Source organism: Austrofundulus limnaeus, unplaced genomic scaffold, assembly GCF_001266775.1.
Source record: "Austrofundulus limnaeus strain Quisiro unplaced genomic scaffold, Austrofundulus_limnaeus-1.0 Scaffold179, whole genome shotgun sequence".
NCBI lineage: Eukaryota > Metazoa > Chordata > Actinopteri > Cyprinodontiformes > Rivulidae > Austrofundulus > Austrofundulus limnaeus.
Genome location: NW_013952581.1, coordinates 721,060 through 734,363, shown reverse-complemented (window position 1 = coordinate 734,363; position 13,304 = coordinate 721,060). Strand labels below are relative to the sequence as shown.

The 13,304-nt window shown below is 45.4% G+C and overlaps 1 protein-coding gene across 1 annotated transcript in view; it reads right to left on the bottom strand.

Annotated features, from left to right (window-relative positions):
* LOC106524221 (sorting nexin-14) overlaps positions 1–11,737 on the bottom strand; it is a gene marked incomplete at its 5' end in the record, with an annotated part of 13,642 nt that extends 1,905 nt beyond the window's left edge. The window contains 21 exon segments of the mRNA XM_014017945.1: positions 641–805; positions 1,062–1,185; positions 1,476–1,592; positions 1,697–1,737; positions 1,977–2,088; positions 2,580–2,680; positions 2,757–2,840; positions 2,915–3,101; positions 4,914–5,046; positions 5,277–5,335; positions 5,410–5,534; positions 7,726–7,881; positions 7,962–8,076; positions 9,678–9,758; positions 9,846–9,890; positions 10,138–10,213; positions 10,960–11,116; positions 11,201–11,285; positions 11,381–11,468; positions 11,542–11,585; positions 11,653–11,737. Of these exon segments, the coding sequence (XP_013873399.1) occupies positions 641–805; positions 1,062–1,185; positions 1,476–1,592; positions 1,697–1,737; positions 1,977–2,088; positions 2,580–2,680; positions 2,757–2,840; positions 2,915–3,101; positions 4,914–5,046; positions 5,277–5,335; positions 5,410–5,534; positions 7,726–7,881; positions 7,962–8,076; positions 9,678–9,758; positions 9,846–9,890; positions 10,138–10,213; positions 10,960–11,116; positions 11,201–11,285; positions 11,381–11,468; positions 11,542–11,585; positions 11,653–11,737 (2,180 nt within the window).
* Between the last annotated feature and the right edge of the window lie 1,567 nt (positions 11,738–13,304).

Here is a 13,304-nt window from a genome sequence, read left to right as displayed (position 1 = left end):
AGAAGATAAACATGTGCTAAAAGCTAAAAGAAGATAAACATGTGCTAAAAGCTAAAAGAAGATAAACATGTGCTAAAAGCTAAAAGAAGATAAACATGTGCTAAAAGCTAAAAGAAGATAAATGTGCTAAAGGCTAAAAGAAGATAAATGTGCTAAAAGCTAAAAGAAGATAAATGTGCTAAAAGCTAAAAAAAGAAACACGAGCTAAAGTCTAAAAAATATTAACATGTGCTAAAGGCTAATAAAAAGATAAACATGTGCTAAAGGCTAAAAGATGATAAACATGTGCTAAAGGCTAAAAGCAGTTGAAAATGTGCTAAAGACTAAAAGAAAATAAACGTGCTAAAAGCTAAAAAAGATAAACATGTGCTAAAAGCTAAAAAAAAGATAAACATGTGCTAAAAGCTAAAAAAAACGTGCTAAAGGCTAAAAAAAGACAAACATTTGTTAAAAGCTACAAGAAGCAAAAGACAAGCTAAAAGCTAGAGTGATTAAAACATTGTTTCAGTGGATTTAACAATTGTATAAATCAACAGCAAATAGTTTTGTTTCCTGACATCACGACTGTCCATCTGATACGTTAAAGTTCTGACCCGGGTTCTGCTGAAGTCGGGTTTATGGGAACAGGAAGTGTAAAAACCTCGGAGCTGCGTGATGAGCGACACCAGGCGGTGCTCCTGCAGGACCGCCTCCAGCTTGGACCGCATGTACTGATCCATGTAGGCCTCGAACGTGTTCTTGAAGAGGATCCGCCCGGCAGACAGGATGTGGTGTAGCCAGTCCGGTACCTGGAACACGACCCGACCTGGGGGACCACACAGACCCGTGATGTTTGGACCTGATGGGTCGACTCTTGGTGCAGCGGCGCCCACTGCTGGTTAAACTGTAAATCATCTGTTTCCTGGTGAGTTTGTCTCAGATTAAATCAACTGAGTTTTTCTGCTGTCTGATGGATTTTAATGTGGTGCTTCTGTGTCCTGTCCCTGCAGAGGAAAGCGGGGACAGTGTCCCTGCAGAGGACAGCGGGGACAATGTCCCTGCAGAGGACAGCGGCGACTCACCAACATACATCATGCAGTCGTACAAGCCGTCCACGCTCATCGGCTCCAGGAAGCTGTTGGACTTGTGTTTCCTGTCCAGGCCGGCGGACATGTTGGCGTTGTTCCTGAACAGGCCGTTGGACAGCTGCAGGACACAAACCAGACAGCTGTCAGCAGACGTGAGGGGGTGGAGCCTATCCTGAGAATTTTACAGGTGGAACAGTCTGAACAGGAACAGAACTGTTCTCCTCTGGCACCATGTGAATAAAATCTGAGTTTATAAACTGACAAATGATGAATTCCGTTTTATTTTCATTTGAACCGTCGGCCCAAAAATTTCAGACTTCAAGATGTAAAAATATGAAACTGAAGATTTTTTAAAACCGTGTTTTGGATCTGTTGGTTTGGACCCAGTTTTTTCTGGAACCTGTTTACCTTCTTGTTGTTCTCTGCAGACGGGCTGAGGATGGTGAGTTCTCGGCTCGGTTTGGGTCGGGGCGACTCGCATGAGTTGAAGAAGGACTGGATGAACGGCTCCAGGTTCTGTCCTTTCTGCAAAAACAGAACCACGCCATCATTTCCACAACTCGAACAATCAGGGTCCAGTCGGGGACAGGGTCAGGAATGTGATTCTCCACCTGGTTTTGTGAACTCACCTCTTTCATCAGTTTCCCTGGAACAGACTTGAAAATTTTACCTGAAAAAGAAAAAACTTTGTTAAATGATTCCTCAAATCTAAAAGATATAAATATAAGAGCATCGTCTGCATTTAAACATCTTTAAACTTGATATAAATCATTACAGTAAAACATGAAGGATCCTAAAATACAACCTTGAGGAACATTTTTAGATTTAAACTATTTTCGTTTGTGGGTAAAAGTTTTTGTCAGCTGGATGGTTTAACTGATGAAGATGAGTTCTGATGAAGATACAAACCCAGGTTGACGTCCGGCAGCATCTTGTCCAGGAACTGAGACTCCACGCTGTTTGGAGACAGGAAGTCGGCCAACAGCTGACTGTTACTGAGCTCCGGGTGGAGCAGGAGCCTCTGCACACAAACAGCAGGTCCATCATCAGACAGAACCCACAACCCAGAACTGAACCCAGAACTGAACCCTGAACCTAGAACTGAACCCTGCACTGAACACTGAACCCAGAATTGAACCCTGAACTGAACCCTGAACCCAGAACTGAACTCTGAACCTAGAACTGATGCCAGAACTTGAACCCTGAACTGAACACTGATCCCAGAACTGAACCCTGCACTGAACACTGAACCCAGAACTGAACCCTGCACTGAACACTGAACCTAGAACTGAAATCTGAACCCAGAAGTTATCCCTGAAACCAGAACTGATCCTAGAACTGATCCAAGAACTGAAATCTGAACCCTGAACTGATCCCTGAAACCAGAACCGATCCCTGAACCCAGAACTGATCCATTACATGTGTAGTTCAACTGTCGGTACGACTGATGTCTCGTTTCAGAAATCAGTGATGTCAGATATAAAAGTCTTTCTGCAGCTGAGGATCAAAGACCTGTAAATATTCCTGAAATTCTTCTCGCTTTGATTCCAGGAACTCATAATTTCTTGGTCCAATAATTCTTTTGGATGGAAGCTGTGCGTCTGCAAACGTGCCTGAAAATACAAAAATTAAACATTAGATAAGTTATAAATAAAACACTTTGTTTTTTAATTCCAGGTTTATTTTTACCGTGGAACTCAGTGAGTCTGGACTCCAGAACGTAGAACTCCAGGTACCTCCTGTCAATCAGCCACCGCTCAGTTTCATGACCCACTGATGGAGAGGAGGGACAGATGTTAGAGTGTCTGGGTCAACTGTGACTGAGCTGAGAGGAAGCAGCTGCTCACTGTTCTTCCTGTCATTACGCTCCACCTCCAAGGAGAAGACCGGGATCTTCTCCCTCTTAACCACGTCCTCGCTGAAGCTGATGGACGGGATGGAGACGCTCCACGCCTGCAGGTTCCTCTGCTTCACCAGCGCGCTGCTCGGCTCGGGGACACAGTCGTCCTCCAAGACCATCATGGCCTCCTCCACCTGCCATGAGACAGAACCACAGTCAGAGCGTCCTGATGGTCAGAACGTCCCAACAGGCAGAATGTCCCCACAGGCAGAACATCGTCCCCACAGGAAGAACGTCCCAACAGGAAGAACGTCCCAACAGGCAGAACGTCCCAACAGGCAGAACGTCCCAACAGGCAGAACATCGTCCCCAAGGGCAGAACGTCCCAACAAACAGAGCGTTCTCACAGGCAGAACATCGTCCCCAAGGGCAAAACGTCCCAACAGGAAGAACGTCCCCATAGGAAGAACGTCCCCACAGGCAGAACGTCTCAACAGGAAGAACGTCCCAACAGGCAGAACGTCCCAACAGGCAGAACGTCCCCTCAGGCAGAACGTCCCCAAGGGCAGAACGTCCCAACAAACAGAGCGTTCTCACAGGCAGAACGTCCCCACAGGCAGAACGTCCCCACAGGCAGAACGTCCCCACAGGCAGAACGTCCCAACAGGCAGAACGTCCCAACAGGCAGAACGTCCCCTCAGGCAGAACGTCCCCTCAGGCAGAACGTCCCCTCAGGCAGAACGTCCCAACAGGCAGAACGTCCCCTCAGGAAGAACGTCCCCACAGGAAGAACATCCCAACAGGCAGAACGTCCCAACAGGCAGAACGTCCTAACGGGCAGAACGTCCCCACAGGCAGAATGTCCCCATGGGCAGAACGTCCCCATGGGCAGAACATCCCAACAAACAGAACGTCCCAACAAACAGAACGTCCCAACAAACAGAACGTCCCCACAGGCAGAACGTCCCCAAAGGCAGAACGTCCCAACAAACAGAACGTCCCCACAGGCAGAACGTCCCAAGAGGCAGAATGTCCCAAAAAACAGAACATCCCAACGAACAGAATGTTTCAACAAACAGAACATCCCAACCAATAGAACGTCCCTACAAACAGAACGTCCCCACAGGCAGAACGTCCCAACGAACAAAACGTCCCAACAAATAGAACGTTCAAAGGAACAGAACGTCCCCACAGGCAGAACGTCCCAATAAACAGAACGTCCCCACGGTCAGAACGTCCCAAAAAACAGAACGCTCTAATAAACAGAACGTCCCAACGAACAGAACATCCCAATAAACAGAACGTCCCAACAAATAGAACATTCCAAGGAACAGAACGTCCCCACAGGCAGAACGTCCCAACAAACAGAACATCCCAACAAACAGATCATCCCCAGGGGCAGAACGTCCCAACAAACAGAACGTCCCAATAAACAGAATGTCCACACGGTCAGAACGTCCCAATAAACAGAATGTCCCCACAGTCAGAACATCCGAAAAAACAGAATGTTCTAATGAACAGAACGTCCCAACAAACAGAACATCCCCACAGGCAGAACGTCCCAGCAAACAGAATGTTCCAATAAACAGAACGTCCCAACGAACAGAACGTCCCAACAAACAGAACGAACGTCCCAACAAACAGAACGTCCCAACAAACAGAACGTCCCAACAAACAGAACGTCCCAACAAACAGAACATCCCAACAAACAGAACGTCCCAACGAACAGAACGTCCCAACAAACAGAACATCCCAACAAACAGAACATCCCAACAAACAGAATGTTTCAACAAACAGAACATCCCAACCAACAGAACGTCCCCATGGGCAGAACGTCCCAACATCCCAACAAACATAACGTCCCAACAAACAGAATGTTTTAACAAACAGAACGTCCCAACAAAGAGAATGTCCCAACCAACAGAAAATCCCAACCAACAGAAAGTTCCCACGGGCAGAACGTCTCCTGAAGGACAGAACCCGTTCCGGTCCAGACGACCGCTCACCATGTCGTCATCGATGTCGTTGGCGGCGCTGGGTGGCAGCATGGCGCCCTCCATGGTGGTGCTCCTGAACACACCTTTGATTTTACTGCCGATTCTGCTGATTCCAAATGTCTCGCCTCGTTTGGACGGGTTCCTGAGACAAGCGGAGACAATCAGAGACAATTAGATTTAACAGTTAACTCTTGCAGCTTTTCACGCTTTTTATATTCAGACATGAAGTTAGGGTTAGTGAACAGAACCGGGTGGAGTTAAGGTCCATTAAACAGAACCAGGTTTTACATGTTGTCTTCCAGACCGGAGCTGGTTCTGAAATCAAAGAAAGATGAATGAAGACAGGAGAGTTTTGGGTCATTTGAGACAGACCTGCTGATTCTGGAGTTTCTTGCAGGAGATTCTGCTCCTTTCAGCAGGTATCTGAAGTACTGAGAAGAAGAGGAGAGACTGAGTCAGACTGCAGAAGAAAGACTCAGCAGATCCCAGACCTTCAGGTCCTGACCTCGTCACTGTGGCAGAACATGGGAGTGAAGACGTTCTCCAGCAGAGACAGAACGTGCTCGTAGGCCTCAAAGAGACACGGCATCTTCTGGAGCTTCACCACCTCCATGTAAGGACCTTTAGAGACTGAAAGACCAGCAGAGACTGTTAGAGACAGAGACCAGCAGAGACTGTTAGCGACAGAGACCGTTAGAGCCAGAGACCAACAGAGACCGTTACAGACAGAGACCAACAGAGACCGTTAGAGACAGAGACTGTTAGAGCCAGAGACCAACAGAGACCGTTAGAGACAGAGACTGTTAGAGACAGAGACCAACAGAGACCGTTAGAGACAGAGACTGTTAGAGACAGAGACCAACAGAGACTGTTACAGACAGAGACCAACAGAGACCGTTAGAGACAGAGACCAACAGAGACCGTTAGAGACAGAGACCAACAGAGACAGAGACCAGCAGAGACCGTTAGAGACAGAGACCAACAGAGACTGTTAGAGACAGAGACCAGCAGAGACCGTTAGAGACAGAGACCAACAGAGAAGTTAAAAAAATCAATAGAAGTTTTTCTTCTTCAGGTTGATGTATTATAATAATAATAGATTAATTTCTGATCTTTGGTTTAATAATTAAAGGGTCTATTTCATGTAAAATCTACTTTTTTGAGTTTTGTATCATAATGTTATCCTCTCATCAAAAACATGCCCTGAGTCCTACTTTGACTCATTCATGCATGTTTGAGAAATCCTGTAGTGTCCTGAGGCAGCCAGGCAGGGTAGCAAAAACCACTGGTTGGGACTAGAACCTCCTTTTGGGATCAGCTCCTCCTCTGGGCTGTGTCTCCAAGCCGAGCTTCCTCATCACAGAGCACACCTCCCCATCCCCCATGGCCCGCCCCGCGACTCCTGCAGGCTGCAACAACTAGCAAACACCTGGTTAAAACCATGTCTGCTGAGCTCCCCCCTCCCCCCCTCCCCACCCCCCACCCAACTCACATTGTTTTGTTCACAAGTTGTTTGGTCTATATGTTAAGATTAGTAATTTGTAGATTTCTTATTACGATTGGTATGTGTGTGTATGTAATGTGAGCGACTTAAACAATCGTACCAGCTGAAACGTCCTCTCTGTAATTTCTCCGGTTCTTTAGAAAACGTATTTCCGGTCCGACAGTAAGGTTCATATGTATCCTGAGATGCAGTTTTCCAAAACCCATCTTGTATAATGTTGCTGCTTTTTTTATTATCATTACAACAAAGTCTGCTACGACGATCCAGGTTGTAGACAGCAGAGAAGCGACTGTAGCTGCGTTTCCATCGCAAATGTGCGCAAAACTTTGTCAATATTCTGTTAATGTCGAAAAACAGTTTCACAACTGCGGTGTTTTCATTAAGTAAGAAATGCTATTAAAGTCACGTGTGAATATGTTTGTTCTCGCGATGAGTCATTACAAACATGGCGGCAATGGATGTAAACACATAGCATGTTGCTACCGCGACACTAGCGCTCATCATCAGAGGAGACGTCGGCGTCTTTTATCGAGGCTTTCCAGAGACAAGCCCCTTATACTTGGGAGCGGCTACGTATGCTGTGTTTTTGGGAAATTGTAGGCGGTGAGTTTACTATTTTGTACTAATTCTGTGATATTACTACTACTTCTACTTCCTGTTATCTTCTTCATCATCGTCTTTTTCACCAGTAGAAACAGCCGGTTGTTGATCACGTGACTCCCATTATGCGAAAAAAAAGTGTTTCCATTGCAGTTTTGCGAAAAACACATATTTCGATACGGCCGAAAAATCACCTCATCCTAGCGCAAAAACATTTTGTTGAAAAACGTAGTTTTTTTTTCCCGAAATTAACATGTTTCCACTGAGCAAATTTATTTTCGAAATTCTAATTTGCACATTTTCATGGTCAATGGAAACACAGCTTGTGATGACGTTCTGAAATGGGCGTGACCGGATCCGAAGGAGGTTTTTAAAAAGGTAAAATTTCAAGGTGTTTAGAAACAGATATGATGAGAAGTCAAGTTTATTTTCTATTTAAACATAAAAACTAAATTTTAATAACAACTGAAAGGGACAGTTATTTTATTATGGTATAGAATTTAAATATATGCCTGAGAAACACGTAATATTGGTCCTTTAATTAAACTCAGATCAGAGTTTAAAGATAAAATAATCCAGGAACTCAGTAAAGTTTTTTCTGCCATCTTGAAATGGGTTAAAACTTTAAAGCTTGTCTGGTGGTTCATGAAATATTTTGCTAACAAAGACTCAATGTGGACCAGATGAAACCTGGTCCTGCAGCGGAGGTCGACTCACTGTTCCTGAGCTCCTCCACGATGAAGGACTCGAAGCGGATCTTGTCCAGGCTCTCCTCCAGGCAGTAGGTCTGGTAGATGTGGACCACGTCACCATGAAGGCGCTGCAGCTCCGAGTCGCTCAGTTCTGGACTCAGAATCTTATCGTTGAACTCCTCTAGAAGAAGGCGGGACTCGGATAAGACCAGGGAATCAGGGACACTAAGGGACCGGGTCCGGGTTGGGTGGTGGTCTTACCTGCGGCGAGGCAGAACTGCAGGACGTGAACGGCTCCTTCCTGTTTCAGGAAGTTAATGAAGCGGAACAGAAGGTCCTGCTGCTCCCGGATCTCCTTCAGCTCCAGCTTCAGCACCTGCAGGTAAGCCAGGTCGTAACCCGAGTCATAAACCAGGTCATAACGCGAGTCATAAACCAGGTTGTAACCTGAGTCATAAACCAGGTTGTAACGCGAGTCATAAACCAGGTTGTAATCCGAGTCATAAACCAGGTTGTAACCCGAGTCACAAACCAGGTCGTAACCAGAGTCACAAACCAGGTCGTAACCCGAGTCATATACCAGGTCATAACTTGAGTCATAAACCAGGTCGTAACCCGAGTCATAACCTGAGTCATCAAAAACCAGGTCATAACTCGTCATAACCCGAGTTGTCATAAACTTGCTCATAACTCCAGTCATAAACCAGGTTGTAACCTGAGTCATAAACCAGGTCGTAACCCGAGTCATAAACCAGGTCATAACTCGAGTCATAAACCAGGTCATAACTTGAGTCATAACCCAAGTCATAAACCAGGTTATAATCCGAGTCATAAACCAGGTTGTAACCTGAGTCATAAACCAGGTCGTAACCCGAGTCATAAACCAGGTCGTAACCCGAGTCATAAACCAGGTCATAACTTGAGTCATAAACCAGGTCGTAACCCGAGTCATAACCCGAGTCATCAAAAACCAGGTCATAACTCGTCATAACCTGAGTTGTCATAAACTTGCTCATAACTCGAGCCATAAACCAGGTCATAACTCGAGTCATAAACGAGGTCATAACCCGAGTCACAAACCAGGTCATAACCAGAGTCATAAACCAGGTTGCAACGCGAGTCATAAACCAGGTCATACACAGAGTCTTAAACCAAGTCATAAACCGAGTCAAAAAACCTGGTCATAAACCGATTCATTATCGAGTCATACACAGAGTCTTAAATCAGTTCATAAACTGAGTCAAAAACTACCTTGTAAACTGAGTCATAAACCGAGTCATTATCTAGTCATACACAGTCTTTAATCAGTTCATAAACTGAGTCAAAAACCACCTCGTCAACCGAGTCATAAAGCAAGTTATAAACCAGGTCATAAACCAGGTCGTAACTCAAGTCATAAATCAAGTTATAAACCAGGTCATAACCCGAGTCATAAAGTGAGTTATAAACCAGGTCATAAACCAGGTTGTGACGCGAGTCATAAAGCGAGTTATAAACCAGGTCATAAACCAGGTCGTAACCCGAGTCATAAATCAAGTTATAAACCAGGTCATAAACCAGGTCGTAACCCGAGTCAGAAAGCAAGTTATAAACCAGGTCATAAACCAGGTTGTGACGCGAGTCATAAACCATGTCATATACCAGGTTATAAACCGAGTCATTATCTAGTCATACACAGAGTCTTAAATCAGGTCATAAACTGAGTCAAAAACTACCTTGTAAACTGAGTCATAAACCGAGTCATTATCTAGTCATACACTGAGTCTTAAATTGAGTCAAAAACCAGGTCATAAACCAGGTCATAACCCGAGTCATTATCTAGTCATACGAGTCATAAACCAGGTTATAAACCACTTTATAAATCGAGTCATAAACCGGGTCATAAACCAAGTCATTATCTAGTCATAAACTGAGTCATGAAGCAGGTCAGGAGGTGAGAACTGCAGCTCTGTGGTTCTGGACCAGTCTGGTACTCACAGACAGCTTCTTGTTGCTGACGTTAGCGTATCTCTGCAGAAAGGGAACCAGTGGAGACGGAGGTTCTGTGGCTGCTTCAGGCTGCAGGAACAGAACATTTCAACATCTCAGCAGAGAACAGTCAGAACCAGAACTGTCCAAAAAGGTTCTGGAGCCGGTCCAACTTACCGGAGTGTCATCGAGGAATATAAGCACCATCAGGTTCACAGTATCCTGAAACAAGGAGATAAACAAGAACTTTAAGACTGGACCTGGACCAGTACTGACACAGACCCATGTGGACCTGGACCAGTACCGACACAGACCCAAGTGGACCTGCAAGGTTCTGGCTGTTGACATGTTGTCTGCTAGAACTGAAGACATGTGGACCACTTTTGAAATGTTTCACTGCCTGAAACTAGAACCGGTTCTGTTTCTTCAGTTCTACACACGGTGGTTCTGAAGGTTCGGGTGGACTTACTGGGTCAGCCAGGAAGTCCATGGTCGGAAGGACGACAGACCCGGCCATCACCTCCCGCAGCAGCAGAGCCAGAGACCTGGACCAGGAACAAAACAGAGTCAGAGACCTGGACCAGAGACAGAGTCAGAGACCTGGACCTGAGACAGAACAGAGTCAAAGACCTGGACCAGAGACAGAACAGGGTCAGAGACCTGGACCAGAGACAGAGTCAGAGACCTGGACCAGAGACAGAGCAAAGTCAAAGACCTGGACCAGAGACAGAACAGAGTCAGAGACCTGGACCAAAGACAGAGTCAGAGACCTGGACCAGAGACAGGACAGAGTCAGAGACCTGGACCAGAGACAAATTCAGAGACCTGGACCAGAGACAAATTCAGAGACCTGGACCAGAGACAGAACAGAGTCAGAGACCTGGACCAGAGACAGAACAGAGTCAGAGACATGGACCAGAGACAAATTCAGAGACCTGGACCAGAGACACAGTCAGAGACCTGGACCAGAGACACAGTCAGAGACCTGGACCAGAGACAGAACAGAGTCAAAGACCTGGACCAGAGACAGAACAGAGTCAAAGACCTGAACCAGAGACAGAACAGAATCAGAGACCTGGACCAAAGACAGAGTCAGAGACCTGGACTAGAGACAGAACAGAGTCAAAGACCTGGACCAGAGACAGAGTCAGAAACCTGGACTAGAGACAAAGTCAAGAGACCTGGACCAGAGACAGAGTCAAGAGACCTGGACCAGAGACAGAGTCAGAGACCTGGACCAGAGACAGAGTCAGAGACCTGGACCAGAACCGGGACTGGCTCAGATGGGTACCTGCAGTCAGTGGCTTTAGGGGGTAGGAGGTGGGGGAACAGCAGGTCTGTCAGGGTCCTCAGGTAGAGCAGCTCGTCTCTGCGGCTCTGCAGGGCCACATGAAGGTCTGAGCCGTACTCCTGCAGACCCACCTGCTCCAAACTGTCCCCGACCCCGACTGAAGCAGAAACACAAACATCTGTTGGAAACTTGATGCCTTCTGAGGTTTGTCCTCATCACGTCCTCCTGGAGGCCATCCTACCTTTGGTCCGAGCTTTCGAAATAATTTCAATGTGCTTCATCACCGTCTTCATCACTTTGTCTGCAAACACAGCCGTGAGGTCCACCTGTCCAACAGGTCGGAGCAGAGACATCAGCCGAGATCAAAGCAAAGATCAAAGCAAAGATCAAAGGCCTGTTTGAACCTGAGGGAGGGACTAACCTTCTGCGCTCGGCGGACGAGCACCGAGGCAAAGAAACGAAACGAGGTCCTGACTTCATCCAAACACGCCTCGTCGTCCGTGATCTCCCTGAAAACACACGCAGGTTAGAGACCGCTCTCCAGGTCTGAAGGAAAACCCGAGTCTCGTGGGTTCTTCTCACCGGTACCAGGGAAACACGAACTTCTCCAGAACCAGCTCAAACACCTGCAGGAAACACGGGTCAGAACCACATGATGACGTTTACAGACTGACACTGATCCGGCTGGACTACCTCTGTGACTGAAGAGTCCACCTTGGAGAAAACCTTCAGGTCCAACCAGGGCTGGTAGTTCTCCAGGAGCAGTGTGGGCCTGTGGACCAGATCCGAACCATCAGAACCAACGGGTCCAACAACAGGTTCAGTGTTTTATACTGAAAATGATTTAGTTCCTTAAACAAGTTCCGTTTTATTTCTGTTCTGTCAATGATTACACAAATTAAAGTTTGTTCAGATCTCCTGTTGCTTTTTAATTTTTATCATGTTGGATTAATAAATACGGATCTCATCACACTGAATTTAATTTTCATGTGTGGCCACACATTACTATATTGTGACCAAGTGTTATTTGTCTCATGTCCACGCTTATTCTTGTCAACATGCTTTAACATGTGTCCATACATTATTATCTTGTGGCCACATGTTATTTCTCTTGTGTCCACACTTTATCTTGTTGGCATGTGTCAACTTGTGGTCACTAGTGGTCACATGCTAGCACATTATCCTATGGTCACATGTTTTATCTTGTGTCCACTCTTATTCTTGTGGACATGCGTTAAATTCTGATCCCAAATTATCTTGTGTCCTTATCTTTTGGTTGAAAATATTTTCTTGTGTTCATGCATTATTATCTGTGAGCATGTGTTATTTCTCTTGTGGCTATGCATTATTATATTATGCCCATTTGTTATTTATCTGGTGCTCACACTTTATCTTGTGGACATGTGTGGTCACGCATTATCTTGTGTCGACGCATTATTAACCTGTAACCATGTGTTATCTTGTGACCATGCATTATTATCATCATGTGGCCACGCCTCATCTCGGACCCACACATTATTATCTTGCGGTAATTTTTTTTATAGTGTCCACACATTGTTGTCTTGTGAAAATTCATTATTATGTTATGGAGATTCATTATTTCGTAGCCACTATTTATTATCTTGTGACCATGCATTATAATCATGTGGCCACACCTTATCTCGGACCTACACTTTATTATCTTGCGGTAGCGTTTTTTTAAATTGTATTGTTTACATCGTTGTCTTGTGAACATTCATTATTATCTCGTGGCCACCAGTTATTATCTTGGGGCCATGTGTTATCACCTTGTGGTCACATAAGTTGTATTGTCCACACATTATTATTTTGTGAACATTCATTATCTCGTGGTTACACATTATTATCTTGTGGTTGTGTTATTTCTCTTGTGTCCACACATTGTTGTCTTGTGGACACTCATTATTACACCCGCTTCGGATGTTATCAGTCCATTAAATGGACGTTATTAGCCGTTATCAGTCCCATAGAATGGCTTCAGACTGTCAGCTGGTTAGTATGAGGCACTAAAGTTAATTTTAGAGAAAATGACATGGGCTACGATAAAGTAGATCGGACTCTGCGGTAGCAGATTGTTGCATTCCAATGTATATGGCACAGGTAACCCACTAGGGGGCACTGTCGGGACAGTCTGAAGCCATTCTATGGGACTGATAACAGGTAATAATGTCCATTTAATAGACTGATAACATCCGAACCGGCTGATTATTATCTCTTGGCCATGCATTATTATCTTTGGGCCACGCATCATTATCTTGTGGTCATATGTTTTATCTTGTGCCCATGCATTATTATCTTTGGGCCACGCATCATTATCTTGTGGTCAT